The 18,338-nt window shown below is 44.2% G+C and overlaps 1 protein-coding gene across 2 annotated transcripts in view; it reads left to right on the top strand.

Moving 5' to 3' along the window:
* Window positions 1–18,338, top strand: part of LOC137420983 (G2/mitotic-specific cyclin-B2) — a 39,090-nt gene that overhangs the window by 12,033 nt on the left and 8,719 nt on the right. For both annotated transcript variants that reach the window (XM_068106573.2, XM_068106572.2), the window contains exons 6-8: window positions 4,412–4,648; window positions 17,017–17,157; window positions 17,259–17,369. In XM_068106573.2, the coding sequence (XP_067962674.1) occupies window positions 4,412–4,648; window positions 17,017–17,157; window positions 17,259–17,369 (489 nt within the window). The remainder of the gene's footprint in view (window positions 1–4,411; window positions 4,649–17,016; window positions 17,158–17,258; window positions 17,370–18,338) is intronic.

Genomic DNA, 18,338 nt, shown 5'->3' with positions numbered 1-18,338 from the left:
GAGGCGGTAGAGATGGGAGACCAGTCCAGATGATTGATGGCTGCTTGAAGACCGTGCCAGTTGGCCTGAGTGAAATGCCAGACTCGTCGACGCTGAGGAGGCTCTGAGAATGGTCAGAGATGTCCACTTTATCAAGCACATGATCAGATGAGCCGATTGGAGCAGAAGAAGAGCAGCAGACATTTTAAGGGAAGTTTGTCATAACCAAGTCCAGAAGAGAAGATGCTCCGTTGACTGAGATCCGGGTCGGGAAATTGACAGATTGTGTCAGTCCCAGTGAGTCGCAGAAGTCCTTTGCTGAAGAGCCATGGCTGGTGAGAGGTAAATTAGTTTGTTCCCCTTCCATCCCATTGCTTACATCAAGCAGCCTTTTAAATGATACTCAAGATGAGGCAGGAATGCTAAAATCAGTGTTTCTCTCTAAACCTCATGTACCCAACCTATTCTTCCTTGATCCCCACCTTGCCCACTCAGTTTTCAACTGTTTTTCAAACCCGAGAAGGGCAAAGTTCTGTCCAAATTTCACATTGTTGCTCTTGCTTTTCCTTTGTCTGCTCGATCAATTTTTTTTTTTTTCCGTGGGCTGCCTTGAAATCCATCTACCGATATCATACTTTAAAAGATTTAATGATCAATCTATGATATAAAACAATCGGTTTGTGTTTGTAAAGATGTCTGTCTCCCTTCATAAGAGTAGCTTTGCTGAGGCTTCAGACTTTGGCATGCTCATGAGGCTGCACCGTCGAATAAACTGTTCTGACCCATCATTTTTGATGGGCTTTTTTGCTTATAATTAGAACGACACTCAAAGAACATACCTCCGCCAGGTGAACAGTTTACGTTTTGTTTCCTTGAGTAGACTAGAAAATCACTACAGGATCTCATTTAATCAAAATCATCCATCCACAACTTTATGAGATATCCTGCTTTGTATTGTTTTTTGCCCTATATCTCCCAATGGTGAATCGCTTAAAAAAAAAAAACATTTATATTATCCGGATCTTCACCAAAATTAAATCGATTCTTCCTGGTCACACACAAACTGTCCACCAAGTTTCGTCCGAAACTGGCCATATAAAGTTTTGAGATACGGGTCATTTCACCAGCTTGGGTCACACCGACTTGGGCATAGTTCATGTATGAAAGGGGCAAAATATCGCATTCTATTTTCTGATGTAAACTGGTTTGTGGTAAAAGGTGTGTGTATGCTTGTATATCATGAACAATACAAAATTTTAGAAAATGCTATATTTTAGATTTGAAAACCTTACTGGTGTCCAGGGCAAAAAAAAAGGTACCAAAGTGACATTTCTGTGATCGATTCAAATTTACATTTCACGACGAAAACGTTTTGACAATAATCAGCAATACTCTTGAATAGTAGATCAGTATCAGACATGTGTGCACAAGTCTGAATATTACATGTCATGTCGGTGCACTCAATCATGTAACCCCGTTAATCATGCAACATATAACCATGCATGGTGTCCATTAATAAAAATCCTTGTTACATCGATGAACCGGCCCGTTATCAAGAGCCCTTATGATATTCGTTGGTCTCGGCAAGTTTAACTACTTTAACTGAGGGGGTGAATACAGAGAATGATTGTATAAAGTTGTTCTGAAAGGTTTTTGTTTTTTTTCCTCACCAACTCATAAAAAGAATATTTGCCACGTGGGTGTCTTGTTTATTTGCGTTTCATCGGAGTAATTCATCTTAAGAATAAAATTCACACTTTCTCTGGAAATGGTATCAACCAATGATTGTAGCGCAAACATCTCTACTCTGTCAGACGACTTTCTTGGCATGATATTGGGTCGTTTCCGTGGTAGCAGCATCGCTGAGATGGATGGCCAATGTTTCGTCTGCATAATATGTGCAGTCATCAACAACCTGCTTACATTTTTTTGCAACAAGCTTTCCACAATCTCTTGGAATATGAAAGCAATGTATGTACTCTGTCATTTGAGGTGCAAGAGGATGTAATTCATTGCCATTAAAAAATTCACTTTCATGTCGGTGTCCCAACCTAGTGAAATGACCTACATTGTGATTTTTATCCCAATTTTGGACTTGATCTCCCAATGGTGAAGAATCACTTGAAATTAAGAAAAATCTGATATCCGAATCCATATTCAGATCTTCACCAAATCAAATCCATTAGTGTTTGTAACATACGTTACCTCCAAAATTTCGTCCGAATCTGTCCAACTTTTTGAGATCTCGCACGCAAGTTAGCAATCTTTGCACATTCTGGGTTTTTTTTATTTATATTTTTTTCTTTTTGGTATGCATCGTCGAGGCTCGCAGAAGTTACAATAATTGGTATACTGAATGGATAGATGGAGGCAGACAGGGTTGATTCCAACAGCAAAGGTGGAGGCTGACATGAGTGAGGGGCAGGAGAGGATGCATGCGATGGACAAGATTGATTCAGCAGAAACTCTGGTGTGGAAAACTAGACATTTGGAAAGGGGGATTGGGGTGGGTCGCCGGAGGCAGTTTTTGGGTTGTCTGATGGGTTTTCATTACTGTGATGGCTTCAGAACGGCTGAAGGGATCCTAGTCAAACTTGGTCCAGGCATGCATCGTGATCTAAAGATGAACCGATTAGACTTTTGGGTTAAGAGGTCAGAGGTCTTGTTTGGTTAAAAACTTTTGGTATATATATATATATATATATATATATATATATATATATATATATATATATATATATATATATATATATATATATATATATATATATATCAGTTATTATGAAATTTCATACCTCGACCCTGGTGTTGGGCTAGCGGCTAGGGTGCCAGCTTAGGATCCTAGGATCGAATCCCGGTCGATCGCTGAATTAACGCCAGGGGGGTTGACTCAGCCTGTCATCCTTCCGAGGTCGGCTAGTTGAGTACCAGTTCACTGGTAATTCCCTGTTTGTCGTAAAAGGCGACAAAAAGGATTGGCGGCAGGAAGGGCATCCGGCCGTAAAACATTGCTTCAAAAACATGCTTTCAGAGTCATTGGAATCTCCCGCGATGAAGCTATCTCTGAGGGCCACTCACTCACTCACCGCAGGCAGGTAGGTGGTCTTTCTGTCTTCTACCGACTCCTCTCCGGCCTTGCTCCCCCAGCTCTCTGTGCCCTGTCCCCCAAATATTCCTACAGGTCGCACAAGATCTGCCAGCCACCCTCTGATGGTTAAACTGCCGAAATCTCGGCTCTGCTCACCTTCACTCTTTCATTCCTCTTTTCTCCCACCTCTGGAACAAACTCCCACACTCACTTCAATCACACTCCTCCCTCCAGGTGTTTAAAACAGCTGTTCACCACCATCTCTTATCTTCCCCCATCCAAAACCTTGATCTTTTCTACCCCCACTAATTCACCCCAGATCCACCTTGTTTGAAATTCCAACTTCTTTCCTGGAAGTCCTGGCAGTGTCAATATGTTTTATACCTCTCCCACCCCCCCTTCCCATGCCTCCCCCCCAAAGCCCTCTCCCTCCCACAGTTCTCTCGATGTCTCCATGTCTCTCGGTCCCTGCTCTCAAATGTTGTGTTTGTGTCCTTCCCCCTCTCTCCCCATCTTGTCTACCGCTCCCGATGTTATTTGTTTTATGTGTCTTTGTCTTTCTGTGTGATTAATGTTCGCTCTTTCACGAGCCTCGATCTTGTATACAAAAAACAAACAAACAAACAAAAAACAACCACGGTCCCCGAAAAAGGCCAACCCCCGCTTTGCGGGGAAAAATGGCCTCTAAAGGTGGTTATTTTTTTGTTTTTATGCAATTTCATACCATCAGTGGTGAACCGCCATGAAGGTATCCATCCAGCTATGCTGTACCTTAATGGGAGTGATAAGCACCGTCTGCCACACCACACATTATCTCTGGTATCCACTCATTATATGGAATTGCCGGGAGTAACCAATCTAAATATAAGTTCAGTTTCTCCAGCTTGATGAGCGCACTTAATGTCACTGGTTCACCACTTAATGGCGGTTCACCACTGATGGCATGAAATCGCATAATAACTGGTACATAACTGAAATGTTTTCAGTCATAAGTGTATGCAGGACTTGCTGCGTTGCCCTGATGAAGCCCCAACAGGGCGAAAACAGATCGGTAACTGTGTTTTGCATACACTTATGACTGTATCTGAATTAAGATCAAATTATGCTTTGTCGGATGGTTCTTCCGAGAGCTTGACAGGCAGAGCGTACGTACATGACGGTTACGTCATTACGTGCGCTCATTAAGCTGGAGAACAAATTGTGTATGTATACGTATATATATATATATATATATATATATACACACTTTTTTTTTTCTTTTTTAAAATATCAATATGTTTTATCATACCTGAAGTTTCTTTATTTTAATTTTAATTTTTTTCCACTATGCTTCAAACCTTGCAGAAGCACCGAGTATTGGCGAAAGAACTGCAGCTTGTCGGGGTCACAGGCATGTTTATTGCCTCCAAGTATGAGGAAATGTATGCACCGACTATTGAAGACTTTGTGTACATCACAGACAATACCTTCCAGAAAATCCAGATCCGCAAGATGGAAAGAGTCATGCTGAGGGAACTAGATTTCAACCTTGGCCGGCCACTTCCCCTTCACTTCCTCCGACGTGCGACCATGGCAGCGAAGGTATGACGAAAGAAAAACTTATTTTGAATGGACTGTGCATCAACCGGATCGTTTTGGAGCTTGTACAAATTGCAGGTCAAGCCAAGACTGCCGTGGACTTTTGCATTGATCAGTGTTTGTGTGAGTGGTCCCAAGATGGTCCCAAGATTTGTGAGTCCCCGATGTGTACCCTGGTTTAGAATAGGTACACCTTATCTCTGCGTGTCGTGAGAGGTGACTAAAAGGGTTGGCGTCAGGAAGGGCATCCGGCCATAAAAACATTGCCTCAAAGAGAACCATGACAATTACAACTACATATGGGCAGGGTACAGCCCGAAGTACCCCTGGGGGACCCCACTCCCTCTCGTCAAAACTCAAGGTGGGGAACCCGATCGAAGCAAGGGTGGAAATCATTCCATTTATGACGACGAAACGTCTGATGCCTGACGTTGAGATTGGTTTCTGAGGTTTGGGACATGGAATGTAGGGACAATGACGGAGATCAGGAGAAGTGGTGGAAGTATTGGTCAGAAGGAGAGTGGACATATTGTTGCGGATCTCAAACGTCTGCTCTCCCCTTATCAAGGGGGGGGGGGGGGGGTTAATCCCCTTGTCCTTTTATCTGGCCAACGCAAGTCCTGGAAGTTATAACGTCCTTCCGGGCATGGCGTTAGGTAGGGTTTGTTAGGTCTAGGGATTCACTACTACCTAAGTACTAACGCTGACCGGAAACGAGGGAATAATCTGCTCGAATCACGGATATGGATGGAATATTGCCGAGCGGATAGCAATCCGCGACCCGAGCTGTTAACAAGTGACTAGACCCGATTCTAAGCGGTAGCGATTGTGCCACGCTTACCCAATTAGAGAAAAGACTGATGCGATCGGATGGAGAGGAAAATAGGAAGAACAGAGCAATTTATTAACAAATGTACAAGAAGAAGAGGAAATGAAAAATGTACAAGAAAGAAAGAGGAAGGAGAAGTACACAGGGCAGTCTTAATTACAGTCTTAACTTATTCCCTGGACAAACGGGCCCGTCTCACACAGACACTCGCACGGGGATTGCAGATGGAGGTTGGAAGGTCACCAGCGCGTCCAGGCTCCAGTCCGGCTCTGGTCCAGCAGACGAAACCCGGCAGGCAGCTCTTCGTGTAGCGTAACGCGAGCGGACACTTTTAATGATGGGGGAGGGGGGGAAAGCTGATAGCCTCGCGTACGTAGTATGCGCACTACTCGCTCCAAGCGCCCCCCGCTCCAATGTCTTGCTTTGAAATACCAATGCCAGCGAGCCCTCTTTGATCAAGCGCATAAGCTTCCTCTGTGCAGTTCTGTAATTGGCGTGCTTACTTGCAGTCCTCTTTAATACCATCAGCGCTTTTCACAACGATCAGTCCTTCCCGCACAGTCCTTACGAGGGATTTGTGCGCTGGCTTTTATATGTCAAGCCTGCAATCGCTCCGCAAGCCCCAACCACGCTCTGTCGGGCGATGTCACTCCAGCCCTGGTTGGCTGGTTATCGCTTACCGGCCCCGCCCTGACGGCTGGGTGACGTGGCCACACCTCCCTGGCGCTCTGCCCCCTTTTTTCGGACCTCACCTCGTGGCTTATGGCGGTGTTGAGCAAGCTCAAGGGCAGCGAAGGCTGGTTTGGGCGGAAGCCCAGTGAGGTTGTAAACGCCGCTGGCCCGAAAGGGCGAGGGCGATGGCTAGCGCTTAATGGCGTCACTTGGAGGGAGGCTGCAGAATGGACGAGGGGCCTACTCCTTATTTGATTGACACAACGCAGATTCAACTATTGGAAAAATGGCCTTATCTATACACATACTAAGGAATAACTGATGTCCTATGGTGACCGATGTGTTGCTTGTGGCCTATCTATGGGGTGCTACCTTTAACCTTTAATGATGTTATATTTATTTACAAGTGTGGGTTCTCAAAACCGCAACAATATGTTGTATGCAGGAGACGAGATGGAAGGGAAGTAGTGTGAGAATGGTGAAGGGTCGGCAGGGACAGAAATACAAGATTGTGTGGCAAGGGGGGACTCCTCACGCTCTGCAGACCTGGACAAAATCAGACTGGGCAAACAAGTGGAACATGTCTTTCAATCCTGACAAATCTCACACTCTTACGATGTCTCTCCGAAAAGACCGACTGGACAACCCTCCCATCCACTTTCTGAATAATCTCCAAGAAGTTCTGTCACTCAAGCTTTTGGGTCTCACTATCTGCCATAATCTTTCCTGGGAAAACCACATTTCAAATCTGGCCTCCAAAGCCAGTCGCCGACAGCATCCTCCGTCGTGCGAAGTCCTTCCTTGGCACACCTGAGCTCACCATATACAAGGCTTTCATCCGCAGCTCAATGGAATACTGCTCTCCCCTCTGGGCTGGTGCTCCTGCCTCACACCTAGCTCGTCTTCACGCTGTTGAAACCAAAGCGTTCAGAATCATTGGAATCTCCCGCGATGAAGCTAACTCCAAGGGCCTCACTCACTCACCACAGGCAGGTTGGTGGTCTTTCCGTCTTCTACCGACTCCTCTCCGGCCTTGCTACCCCAGCTCTCTGTGCTTTGTCCCCCAAATATTCCTGCAGGTCGCACAAGATCTGCCAGCAACCCGCTGATGGTTAAACTGCCGAAATCTTGGCTCTCTGCTCACCTTCACTGTTTCATTCCTCTTTTCTCCCGCCTCTGGAACAAACTCCCACACTCCCTTCAATCCCACTCCTCCCTCCAGGTCTTTAAAACAGCTGTTCACCACCATCTCTTATCTTCCCCCATCAAAAACCTTGATCTTTTCTATCACTGCTAATTTCACCCCAATTCCACTTTTTTGAAATACCAACTTCTGTCTTGGAAGTCCTTGGTGTCCTTGTGTTTTATACTTCTCCCACCTCCCCCCCCTTCCCGCGCCTCCTCCCCCCAAGCCCTCTCCCTCCCACACAGCTCCCTGCTCTTAAATGTTGTGTGCTCTCAAGTGTTTGTGTGCTTCCCCTTCTCTTGTCTTCCGCTCCCTCTTTTAATATATTTTGTTTCTGGTTGATTTGTTTGTGAAGTAAATGTCAGCTTTCACGAGCCTCGATTCAGTATTGAAAAAAAACAAAAAAAAAAAACACAACAACTACAAGCCCAGAAGTTGTGAATGGTGCTGGTGTCCTGTTTTCTAAGGGGTTTGTCGACAATGGTGAGTGTGACTAGAGTGAGTGAAAGGTTGATGATTGTGAAAATGATGATTGGAAAGCTCTTGGTGAACATCATCTCAGGATATGCTCCGCAGGTTGGTCGGAGCGATGAGAAAGACAAGTTCTGGTGTGCTCTAGAGAAGCTGATGGAAAACGTGAAATGATGAGGAAGTTGTTGTGGTAGGAGGAGACCTAAATGGACATATGGGAAGAAGTATGGCCGGTTTTGAGGGAGTTCATGGGGGGTTACGGATATGGTGTGAGAAATGGAGAAGGTGTAAGGATTTTGGAGTTTGCTGATGGTGTTGATTTGTAATACTCAGTTCCAGAAAGAGGATAATAAGCTTATTACATACACGTCAGGTGGGTCGACGACAACCGTTGACTACCTGCTGGTGCGTAGGCGAGATAGGGGGCACCTCCGGGACACAAAGGAGGAGGAGGCTGTTTCACAGCACCACTTGGTTGTCTGCGACATAAGGGTGAAAGGTGCAAGGAGAGCTCGGCGGGTGAAGTACCAACCGAGAATGAAGGTGTGGAGATTGAAAGAGGTGACAGTGAGGGAATCATTAAAAGAGAGGCTGAATATGGTAGAGGATGATGTGGTTGAGCTTGAAAGTGGTTTTGGATGTGAATGAAAGATAGTCTGTTGGGAGCCGTTGGTGAGGTATGTGGATGGACAAAAGGACCACCGAGGCACTCGGAAACATGGTGGGATGATGAAGTTGGAAAGAAGATTGACGAGAATAGGAAGAAGTTAAAGGAGTGGCAGAAGGCGAAGGGTATTGGGGCAGAAAAGGAGGAGCATGAAAGTTATAAGGCAGCCAAGAAGGCTGCAAAGAAAGAGGAAGCAAAGGCACAGGAGGCATGTAGGAAAATGTTCGGAGAACGTTTGGATTTGGAAGAGGGTCAGAGCGGTATTCAGGATTGCAAAGCAGATAGTGAAAGAGGTGTGATGTGATGGGGGTGAGTTGCTTGAAGGATGAAGTGGGACAAATCGTTGTGGACCCAGATGGAATTAAAGGAAGATGGAAGAGATATATGGAAATACTGTTGAATACAGAGAATGAATGGGATGGCAACATAGAGAGTAACCCAGTTTTAGGACCGGCAGAGAAGATAACCGAGAAGTAAGTTGAGTAAGCGATAAAAGCAATGAAGAGTAGAAAAGCGGGAGGGCCAACGGGAGTTGTGGGAGATATGTTGAAGGCAACGGTAAATTGGGGTGTGAAGCGAATGACAGTGATCTGCAATCTGGTGGTGAAAGAAGGCCGCATTCCAGTGGATTGGGAACTGAGTACCCTCGTCCCTCTATACAAGGGGAAAGGTGACCCTCTGGACTGTGGCTCGTATCGAGTGATAAAGTTATTGGAGCATGGAATGAAGGTATTGGGAAGGGTTGGAGAGGAGGATAAGGAAGAAAGTGAAGATTGACGAAATGCAGTTTGGATTTATGCCAGGAAGAGGAACGACAGACGTGCTTTTTATTGTGAGGCAGGAGAAGAAGAAGAAGTTGTTTCTTGGGTTTGTTGATCTGGAGAAAGCATTCGATAGGGTTCCATGCAAAGTATTGACATGGGCATTGAGGAAGTTAGGAGTGGAGGAATGGTTGATCAGAGTGGTGATGGCAATGTACAAAAGAGCGCGCACAGCTGTTAGGACGAAGGACGGGAACAGTGGTGAGTTTGAGGTGAAGGTGGGAGTGCATCAGGGGTCGGTACCAAGTCCACTACTATTTGTAGCTGTGATGGAGGTGCTGGCTCAGAACGTAAGGGAGAGTTTACCTTGGGAGTTGTATGCAGATGATCTGGTGTTGATTGCAGAAAGTATGGATGGACTGAAGGAGAAGATTAACAAGTGGAAGGAAAGTATGGAGACAAAAGTTCTGAAGGTGAATATCAGAAAAACGAAGGTGATGGCAAGTGGTAAAGCATGTGGTGATGAGAAAAGAACTGGGAAGTGGCCGTGTGCCGTGTGCTGTGTGCAGGAAGGGTGTCGGAGTGAATTCCATTCAATGTACAATGTGCGCTGAGTGGGTTCATCAAAAATGTCGTGGCTTGAGAGAGTCATTAACCAGTGTGGCAGCTACATTCAAGTGTAAGGTGTGCACAGAGGGAGTTGCAGATGGAGGAAATGTTGAGTTGGATCTTGGAGACGGCGTGAAGCTGGAAGGTGTGAAAACATTTTGTTACCTAGGAGACATGCTGAATGGAGAAGGTGGATCAGACTCGGCAACGGTTGCTGGAGTGAGATGTGCATGGAAGAGGTTTCGGGAACTGAGTGGCGTGCTGACGAGGAGGGGATTGTCGTTGAAGCTGAAGGGAAAGGTGTATGCTGCATGTGTGAGGTGTTATGATTTAAGGGAGCGAGACATGGGTAATGAACGTAGAGCAGCAACGAAGGGTGGAAATGCGAATGGTTCGGTGGATGTGTGGAGTATCGTTGAGAGAGGAAGACAAATGATGAATTGCGAAAGATGATGGGAATACAGCCTGTGATGGATGCTGTGAAGAGAAACAGGTTGAGATGGTTTGATCATGTGTTGAGGAAGGATGAAAGTGACTGGTTGAGAAGAGTGATGGAAATGAATGTAGAAGGAAGTAGAGGACGGGGAAGATCGAGAAAGACTTGGCTAAAGATGGTCGAAGAAGAAATGCAGGCAAGGGGGTTAACAAGGGGAGATGCAGAATATAGGGCAAGATGGAGAAGATTTTCATGGGGACCGCAAGGCTAACCCCCGCTCTTGCAGGGAAAATGGCCTTAAAATGCCTGTTGTCGTCGTCGTCGTCATCGTGAAGCAAAGCACAATGGAAGTGTATTGGTTTTTCATGACTAAATCGGTGTTCCACGATGTCGATGCAGACAAAATCGATCTCTCCTTCCACTGAAGATTGCTTTCAAATTCCCTATATACACCCTCCCCCCTACTTTTTTTTTAAATTGTACTTTTTTATTTTTTAAACTCACCTGGACTACCGTCCATTTGAGTTCATCACATACTGAACCCTCCGGCATCTGTCGTCAATTAACTTTTCGATGTTAACACTCCAGCGTCCACAAATATTAAGATTTTGATCAAACGTAGAATGTTTAACCCTTACCACACAAGGTAGGTTGCTATTGCATTCCAACCCGATCCGTCACAAAATGGTCGTCGTTGTTGTTGTTGTTGTTGTTGTTGTTGTTGTTGTTGCAAAGTGTAACATTGTATCAATTGTAAAACAAGGACATGTATAAGGATACAAGGACCTTAAAATTATTACACAAGGTTGTTGGCTTTTCATTCAAGTCAAATCTAGTACAGACAACTGACCTACTTTAAAGTTGTCCAGTCAGTTCAGTTCAGTTGAGTTCTGCTTCCCTGGAAGCTCCAGTTTATACTTGGGATAAGGCTTGTAATGGGGCACACACGTGGACACAGCTTCGGAAGTGCCGTCACTTCCCGGGATACTCTGGATACCAGTGACGTAACAATGGCGCTGCTTTTCTCGCCGTACTCACCAGTGGGCATTTCCTCGAGAGGAATTTCCTCATCCCCATTTTTTTTTAATAAGGATGCACTATCTCCATACTGGGTGGCTGTTTGCTTCCTGCAGGGGCTCGTCTGCCCTTTGCCAGGTGTTGCTTTTGGTCCTGGCAGGGTGTCGGTCACCCCTCCCACTCGTCACCCTTCCCACTCATTGTGGGGTGCATACAGTCACGTGAAAAAGTAAGTACACCCCATGTAAAGTTTTGACCTTTTCACCATATTTCAACATTCAGCTATTTGATCTTCATTTCAACAATATTGATAGATAAAGGTGATATAATATAACAAATCATGAAACGTTTACATTTTGTAGTCAATTGTATAATTTAAGTAAACATAAATGCAAATTTCACATGTGGAAAAAGTAAGTACACCCTTGGCTCCAATAGGTGGTATTGCCCCCTTTGGTAGAAACAACTTTAAGTAGGCGTTTCTTATAACTGTCTACCAGTCTCTGACATCGACTGAGAAATTTTTGCCCACTCCTCCATGCAGAATTCTTTCAGCTGTGCGATGTTTGAGGGGTTTCTTGCATGCACAGCTCGTTTCAAATCCCCCCACAACATCTCGATGGGATTTAAATCCGGGCTTTGGCTTGGCATTCCAGAACCCTCCATTTCTTTCTTTTCAGCCATTCCTTGGTGGATTTACTAGTATGTTTAGGGTCATTGTCATGTTGCAAGGTCCACCTTCGGTTGAGCTTCAACTTTCCGACAGATTGCCTCACATTATCCTCAAGCACCCTCTGGTACAATGAAGAATTCATAGTGGATTCTGTGATTGTGAGCTTCCCAGGCCCTGATGCAGCAAAGCTGCCCCAAACCATAATATTTCCACCACCATGCTTTACAGTTGGTATCAGGTTCTTGTGGTCAAATGCTGTCTTTGGTTTTTGCCAAACATGTCTTCTGGTATTGTGGCCAAATAGCTCTACCTTTGACTCATCTGTCCAGAGCACATTGTTCCAGAAGTGCTGGTCTTTGCTGAGGTGCTCATTGGCAAACTTTAGTCTTGCCCTGATGTTCTTTCTGGACAGCAAAGGTTTCCTCCTGGCACACCTCCCATGTAGATCAAATTTGTGCAGCCTCTTTCTAATGGTAGACTCGAGCACTTTGACAACAGTGGCAAGATGGTCCCGTGATGACATTCTCGGGTTCTTAGAGACTTCTTTCAGCATCTTGCGGTCTGCTCTCAGCCTGAATTTGCTTGGGTGGCCTGGCCTGAACAAGTTGGCAGTTGTTTGGAATCTTCTCCACTTGTAGATGATCTTCCAGACAGTCGAATGATTGATTTCAAATTGTTTGGAGATCTTTTTAAATCCCTTCCCAGACTCGGAGGCATCTATAACCTTCTTTCTGAAGGCCTCAGAGAGCTCTTTTGATCTAGGCATGGTGACGCCGCACACTTCAACAACAACGAGCAAACCAAACTAAATGTCTGAGGTTTAAATAAGACTGGTTCCTCCAAGATCCTCTCGAACGATGTTCTAATCATTTGCACCTGAGCTGGTGCACCTGATTCTAATTTTAGGTATTTGAAGTCGTGATAAATGTTGGGGTGCCCTTACTTTTTCCACATGTGAAATTTGCATTTATATTTATTTAAATTCTACAATGGACTAAAAAATGTAAATGTTTCATGATATTTGTTATATTATATCACCTTTATCAATATTGTTGAAATGAAGATCAAATAGGTTTATGTTGAAAGTCAAAACTTTACATGGGGTGTACTTACTTTCTCATGTGACTGTAGCTGTTTTTTTTAAAATTTTATTATTTATTTATTGTAAAGATCGAGGCTCGTGAAAGCTAACATTAATCACACAAAAAGTCAAACCGACAAAACAAAACGAGGGGCGGTAGACAAGATGGGAAGAGGGGGAAAGGACACATACACAACACATGAGCAGGGAAGTCGAGAGATCTGTGGGAGGGAGAGGGCTTGGGGGGAGGTGGGAGAGGTGTAACATATGGACACCAAGGACTTCCAGGAAAGAAGTTGGAATTTCAAAAAAGTGGATCTGGGGTGAATTAGCGGGGGTAGAAAAGATCAAGGTTTTGGATGGGGGAATATATGAGATGGTTGTGAACAGCCGTTTTGAAGACCTGGAGGGATTAGTGGGATTGAAGGGAGTGGGGGAGTTTGTACCAGAGGCAGGAGAAAAGAGGAATGAAAGAGTGAAGGTGAGCAGAGAGCCTAGATTTTGGCAGTTTAACCATAAGAGGGTTGCTGGCAGATCTTGTGCGACCTGTAGGAATATTTGGGGGACAGAGCTGGGGGAGCAAGGCCGGAGAGGAGTCAGTAGAAGACAAAGACCACCAACCTGCCTGCGGTGAGTGAGTGAAAGGCCCTCGGAGTTAGCTTCATCGCGGGAGATTCCAATGATTCTGAAGCTTTGGTTTCAACAGCGTGAAGCCGAGCAAGGTGTGAGGCAGGAGGGGAGAACGGTATTCCATTGAGCTGCGGATGAAAGCCTTGTATGTGGTGAGGAGCTCAGGTGTGCCAAGGAAGGACTTTGCACGACGGAGGATGCCCAGTCGGCGACTGGCTTTGGAGGCCAGCTTGGAAATGTGGTTTTCTCTGGAAAGATCATGGCAGATAGTGAGACCGATAAGCTTGAGTGACAAAACTTATTGGAGAGGATTTTTGAGAAAGTAGATGGGAGGGTTATCCAGTTGGTCTTTTCGGAGAGACAAAGTAAGTGTGAGATTTGTCAGGATTGAAAGACTTGTTCCACTTGTTTGACCAGTCTGATTTTTGTCCAGGTCTGCAGAGAGGAGGCTGCAGGCTGCAGACTGCCGATCTAAGGGAAGAGGAATGGAGCGGCAGAGGAGTCATCAACAAAGAGGATTTTCCAGAGTCAGATCATTGATGAAGACCAGAAAAAGCACAGGGGCCAGAACCCTGCCTTGGGGAACTCCAGCCTGAACAGAGGGGAGATGAGAAATCCATTCAGGGCCACACGTTGACTCTGACCAGGGAGGAAGTCTGCAAGCCATGCATGGAGATTTCCATGGATACCATCGGAGGAGAGTTTGGAGAGCAGAGCGGGGTGTCAGACCGTATCGAAGGCATGCAATATGTCAAGGGAGACTGCTCTGATTTCCTGTTTGGCATTGAGGACTGCCATCCATTGTTGAGACTGCAGAAGCAGCATGTCCAGAGTAGAATGACCTGGTCTGAATCCAAATTGATGATCAGAGATCAAGCCTTTGGAGAAGAGGAAGTATTTGATATGCGAAGCAATGACGGATTCCATGACTTCGCTAATAATTTGGATCAGGCTGATTGGTCTGTAGTTGTAAGGATCTGTTTTTGCACTTTTTGTGTAAAGCGGTAATGTTTGCTGATTTCCAAGATGCTGGCAGATGACCTTGAGCAAAAGAGGGTGAAAAGAGCAGAGTTAGATCGGCAGAGCAGGATTTTAGGACCCGTGGGCTGATGCTGTCTGGTCCAGTTGCAGAATCACAAGATTGAGGCAAACACAGAGTTGAGGCATTCGGCTTTGGCACGTGCGGTGTCAACTGTGTAGCCATTTGAGGTAAGGGAGGGGGTGGGGGGGGAACAACCACCAGAAACGGATTTGACCAGACGCCACCAGGATTTGGAGGAAGGAGACAGGTTTGAGAGTCGGACAGGTTTGAGGGTTGGTGGTACGTCACTTTTTCAGGGCATTTTACAATATTTAAAATTGATTCACTGTGGTAAAAACACTCACCAAAGTTCCTGACCCAAATTATTTTAAATGTTTGCGTTAATCGATCAATTTAAATAATTTCCTGGATTTTAAAAGTTAATTGTGTTGCCCTCAGATACTTGCATCAACCACTGTGAAATGGTTGTGCAACTTTGGGTGGTGGAGGTTGGCTTTGCCTTGAGGGCAAAATACGTATGGCTATATTATGTTGCTCTACAAACGACCATGAAATCCACTTTAACCCAGATGCTCATTTAAAGATTTTTAAGGGCCAATCAAGTTGACCTATATTGTCAAAGTGAAATGAAAAAATAAAACAACCAATTGGCAGCATTTCAAATGCATTGTGGGGAGACAGACAACGTGTGCCTGTCGTTGGTCATCTACATTTGCAGGTTTCAGGAGGTGGAACGGAGTTCTCCCAGGACCCAAAGTATCCATCTCCTCCTTCAGTAAGGGATCACAGTTCATGGATCAGGCTGTTCAACTTTTGCAGTTTTGTTCCAAGTTCTCTTTTTGGGATCGTCACTGAACCCTGAAATGCCTCCAGTTGTAGGTCATTTGTGGTAATATTCCTATGGATCGTTCTTAAAATGTCAGAGGTTCTTCATCATTCCTGTTGCACCAATTATCATGAGTACAATTTTGATGCTCTTTCGCTTCCAAGATTATGTGCATGTGCAAAATTGGACAATAACCAATTTATAATTAGTGGTAAATAATGACATCGTACATTGTGTACACATTAAGCTGATACCTTGCCGTTGGTGACTGAATCGACACATTTTTAAATCGCGCTCTAATCGAACGGCACAGCATCGTCATTTTTGAACAAACGAGCTATTGACGGATATAAAATGAAGCGTTTCATACTTGTCTGTGCAAAGCAAATTTCATTCAAAACACAGCAAAATACATATTGGGCGAGCGATAATTTTCTTGTTCTCGAGGCCTTCAAAATCAATTGGTTAATTGGTTTGAATTTGGTGTGCTTTTGAGGTTGTTTTTGAGTTTCCAAAAAAAAAATTTAATACCTGATTTGAGCCGATTGCTGTATTGTTTCTCGAGTTGGAGCCAAAATTTTTTTCCATCTGATACGTGATGACTACCAGGTATTTTTAAAGTGTTTATGCACGCCTCGGTGTACAACTCAACATTTTCTTTAATTTATTTATTCAAATTTCTCCCCTAAATGGTGAAGGTTATTCCAGGTTTTTGGGTTTTATTTTGTACTGTAATCGGCACTCACACTCTCACTCCAATCAGCCTGTTACGGAAAAATTGCTGATCTTTGTCATAGTAACAGATGAGATCGTGACTTCAGCCAAACAGATTGTTTTAATGTAGAAATAGTGGGATCTTTTTTTCTTCCTTTATATTTGTAAAATAGTAAAGTCTCTGGTAACGGAAGTTGACTAACTTTGTTTGTTAGCATTGCACATAATGTTACTCAGCATCAGTATTTCCACAATCGTGGAACACACTTACATGGATGTTAAATTGAGTTGACAATTATTCTCATACATCGTCACGTTGACTCATCCACACAACTTTAATCTCTTGCAATCATTCGATTGATTGCAAGTTGCACTTGGTATGACCACTACTCACTTATCGGTCTCAAATGTGCTTTTAATTGAATATTCAAAAATGCAAGCATATCTCACACGGGCATTTTATTGGTTAATTCAGCATCACATGGCTGCAGTGCATGCTAATGTACCTGATTGACCTAATCTGATTCCTTTATATATACATAAATATGTATATTTATTTTATTTTGAAACATGTACAGGCTTTTTTTTTTCTGATTTGAGTTGTTGGAAAACTAGTTTTTTCACTTATAATAGTCTTGACAAATGTATGGAGTTCTGTGGTTCTTGACGAGGCAACTGGGCATTAATTATGGTGGCAAGTGACTCAGTATTTTCTGCTTTGTCCAAAACTTTTACTTTTTAATCTTGTTTTTTCCAGGCGGATTCTGAGCAGCACACTTTGGCGAAGTACCTCATGGAATTGACCCTCGTTGATTATGACATGGTACACTTTTATCCCTCACAAGTTGCAGCTGCTGCGCTCTGCCTGTCTCAGAAAATCCTGGATGGATTGGAATGGGTACTTGTATAACTATATAAATGCACAACAATTAAAAGTTTGGGTTTTTGCTGTAAATATGTATTAATTAATTTTATTTTTGGTCTGTACTATTTGTCTAGACTGTTACGCTTCAGGTCTACACTGGTTATGCTGAAGCTGATGTACACTCCGTGATCCAACACATTGCCAAAAATCTGGTGAAGGTGAACGAAGGCCACTCCAAATTTGTGGTGAGTTATTGGGGTGGTCCTGGGTTTTTAGTTTTGCCCAGTTGTAATTTTAATATACCGGTGCACCCACTCCGTCCAGGAATGGCAGGAAGAGTAATGTTATCGTCTTTGCTAATATCGATTACAGTGGATCTACACTTCTTGGACCTCAAGTGGTTGAGGGGAGGTGCAGGTGTTTCATTCCAAAGTTTCTTGCAGAGTACTCACCAAGTGGCTTAAGCATTTAAGCAAGCGCTCCATTCAAATCCGCAGATGAGTAACGACTGGCTTGGCAAGCTTAACACTGCTCACTGCTTGGTAGCTTAACACGCGCAAAAAAAAAAAAAAAAAAAAAAACCTTCCTTGACAGATGTGGGATATATATATATATATATATATATATATATATATATATATATATATATATATATACACACACACACACACGTGTCATTATGTGACTTCATACCATGAGTGGTGAACCACCATTAAGGGATTCTATCCAGCTATGCTGTACCTTAATGGGAGCATTAAGCACCGCCTGCCATGCAGTGCATTATCTGTTATCCACTCATTATATTGAGTCGCCTGAATGCCACCGGGAGTAACCAATCAAATTATAATTCAAGTTCTCCAGCCTAATGACCGTACGCTGTGACGTCACCATCACGGATGTGCGCTTTGCCTGCCAAGCTCTGGAAGAACCATCCGACTGTGTAATTTAGATCTTGGTTCAGATACTTTCATAAGTGCATACAAAAACTCAGTTCCCGACTTGGTTTCGCCCTTGTTGGGGCTTCATCAGGGCAACAGTGAGACCTGCATACACTTATGACCCATCCAGCTATGCTGTACTTTAATGGGAGCGATAAGGCACATTAGGGTACTATATTCGTGTGCAGTATCCCCCACAACCCTCCTCATCCCTCCCCTTCAAAACTCCCCCTTGTTGCTCCCCTTCAAAACTCCCTCGTCGTGCCCCTTCATACA

This window comes from Myxine glutinosa, chromosome 2, assembly GCF_964187855.1.
Source record: "Myxine glutinosa chromosome 2, kmMyxGlut1.1, whole genome shotgun sequence".
Classification (NCBI taxonomy): domain Eukaryota; kingdom Metazoa; phylum Chordata; class Myxini; order Myxiniformes; family Myxinidae; genus Myxine; species Myxine glutinosa.
Note: the sequence above shows the minus strand (reverse complement) of the source record. Positions and strands in the feature narration are given on the sequence as shown.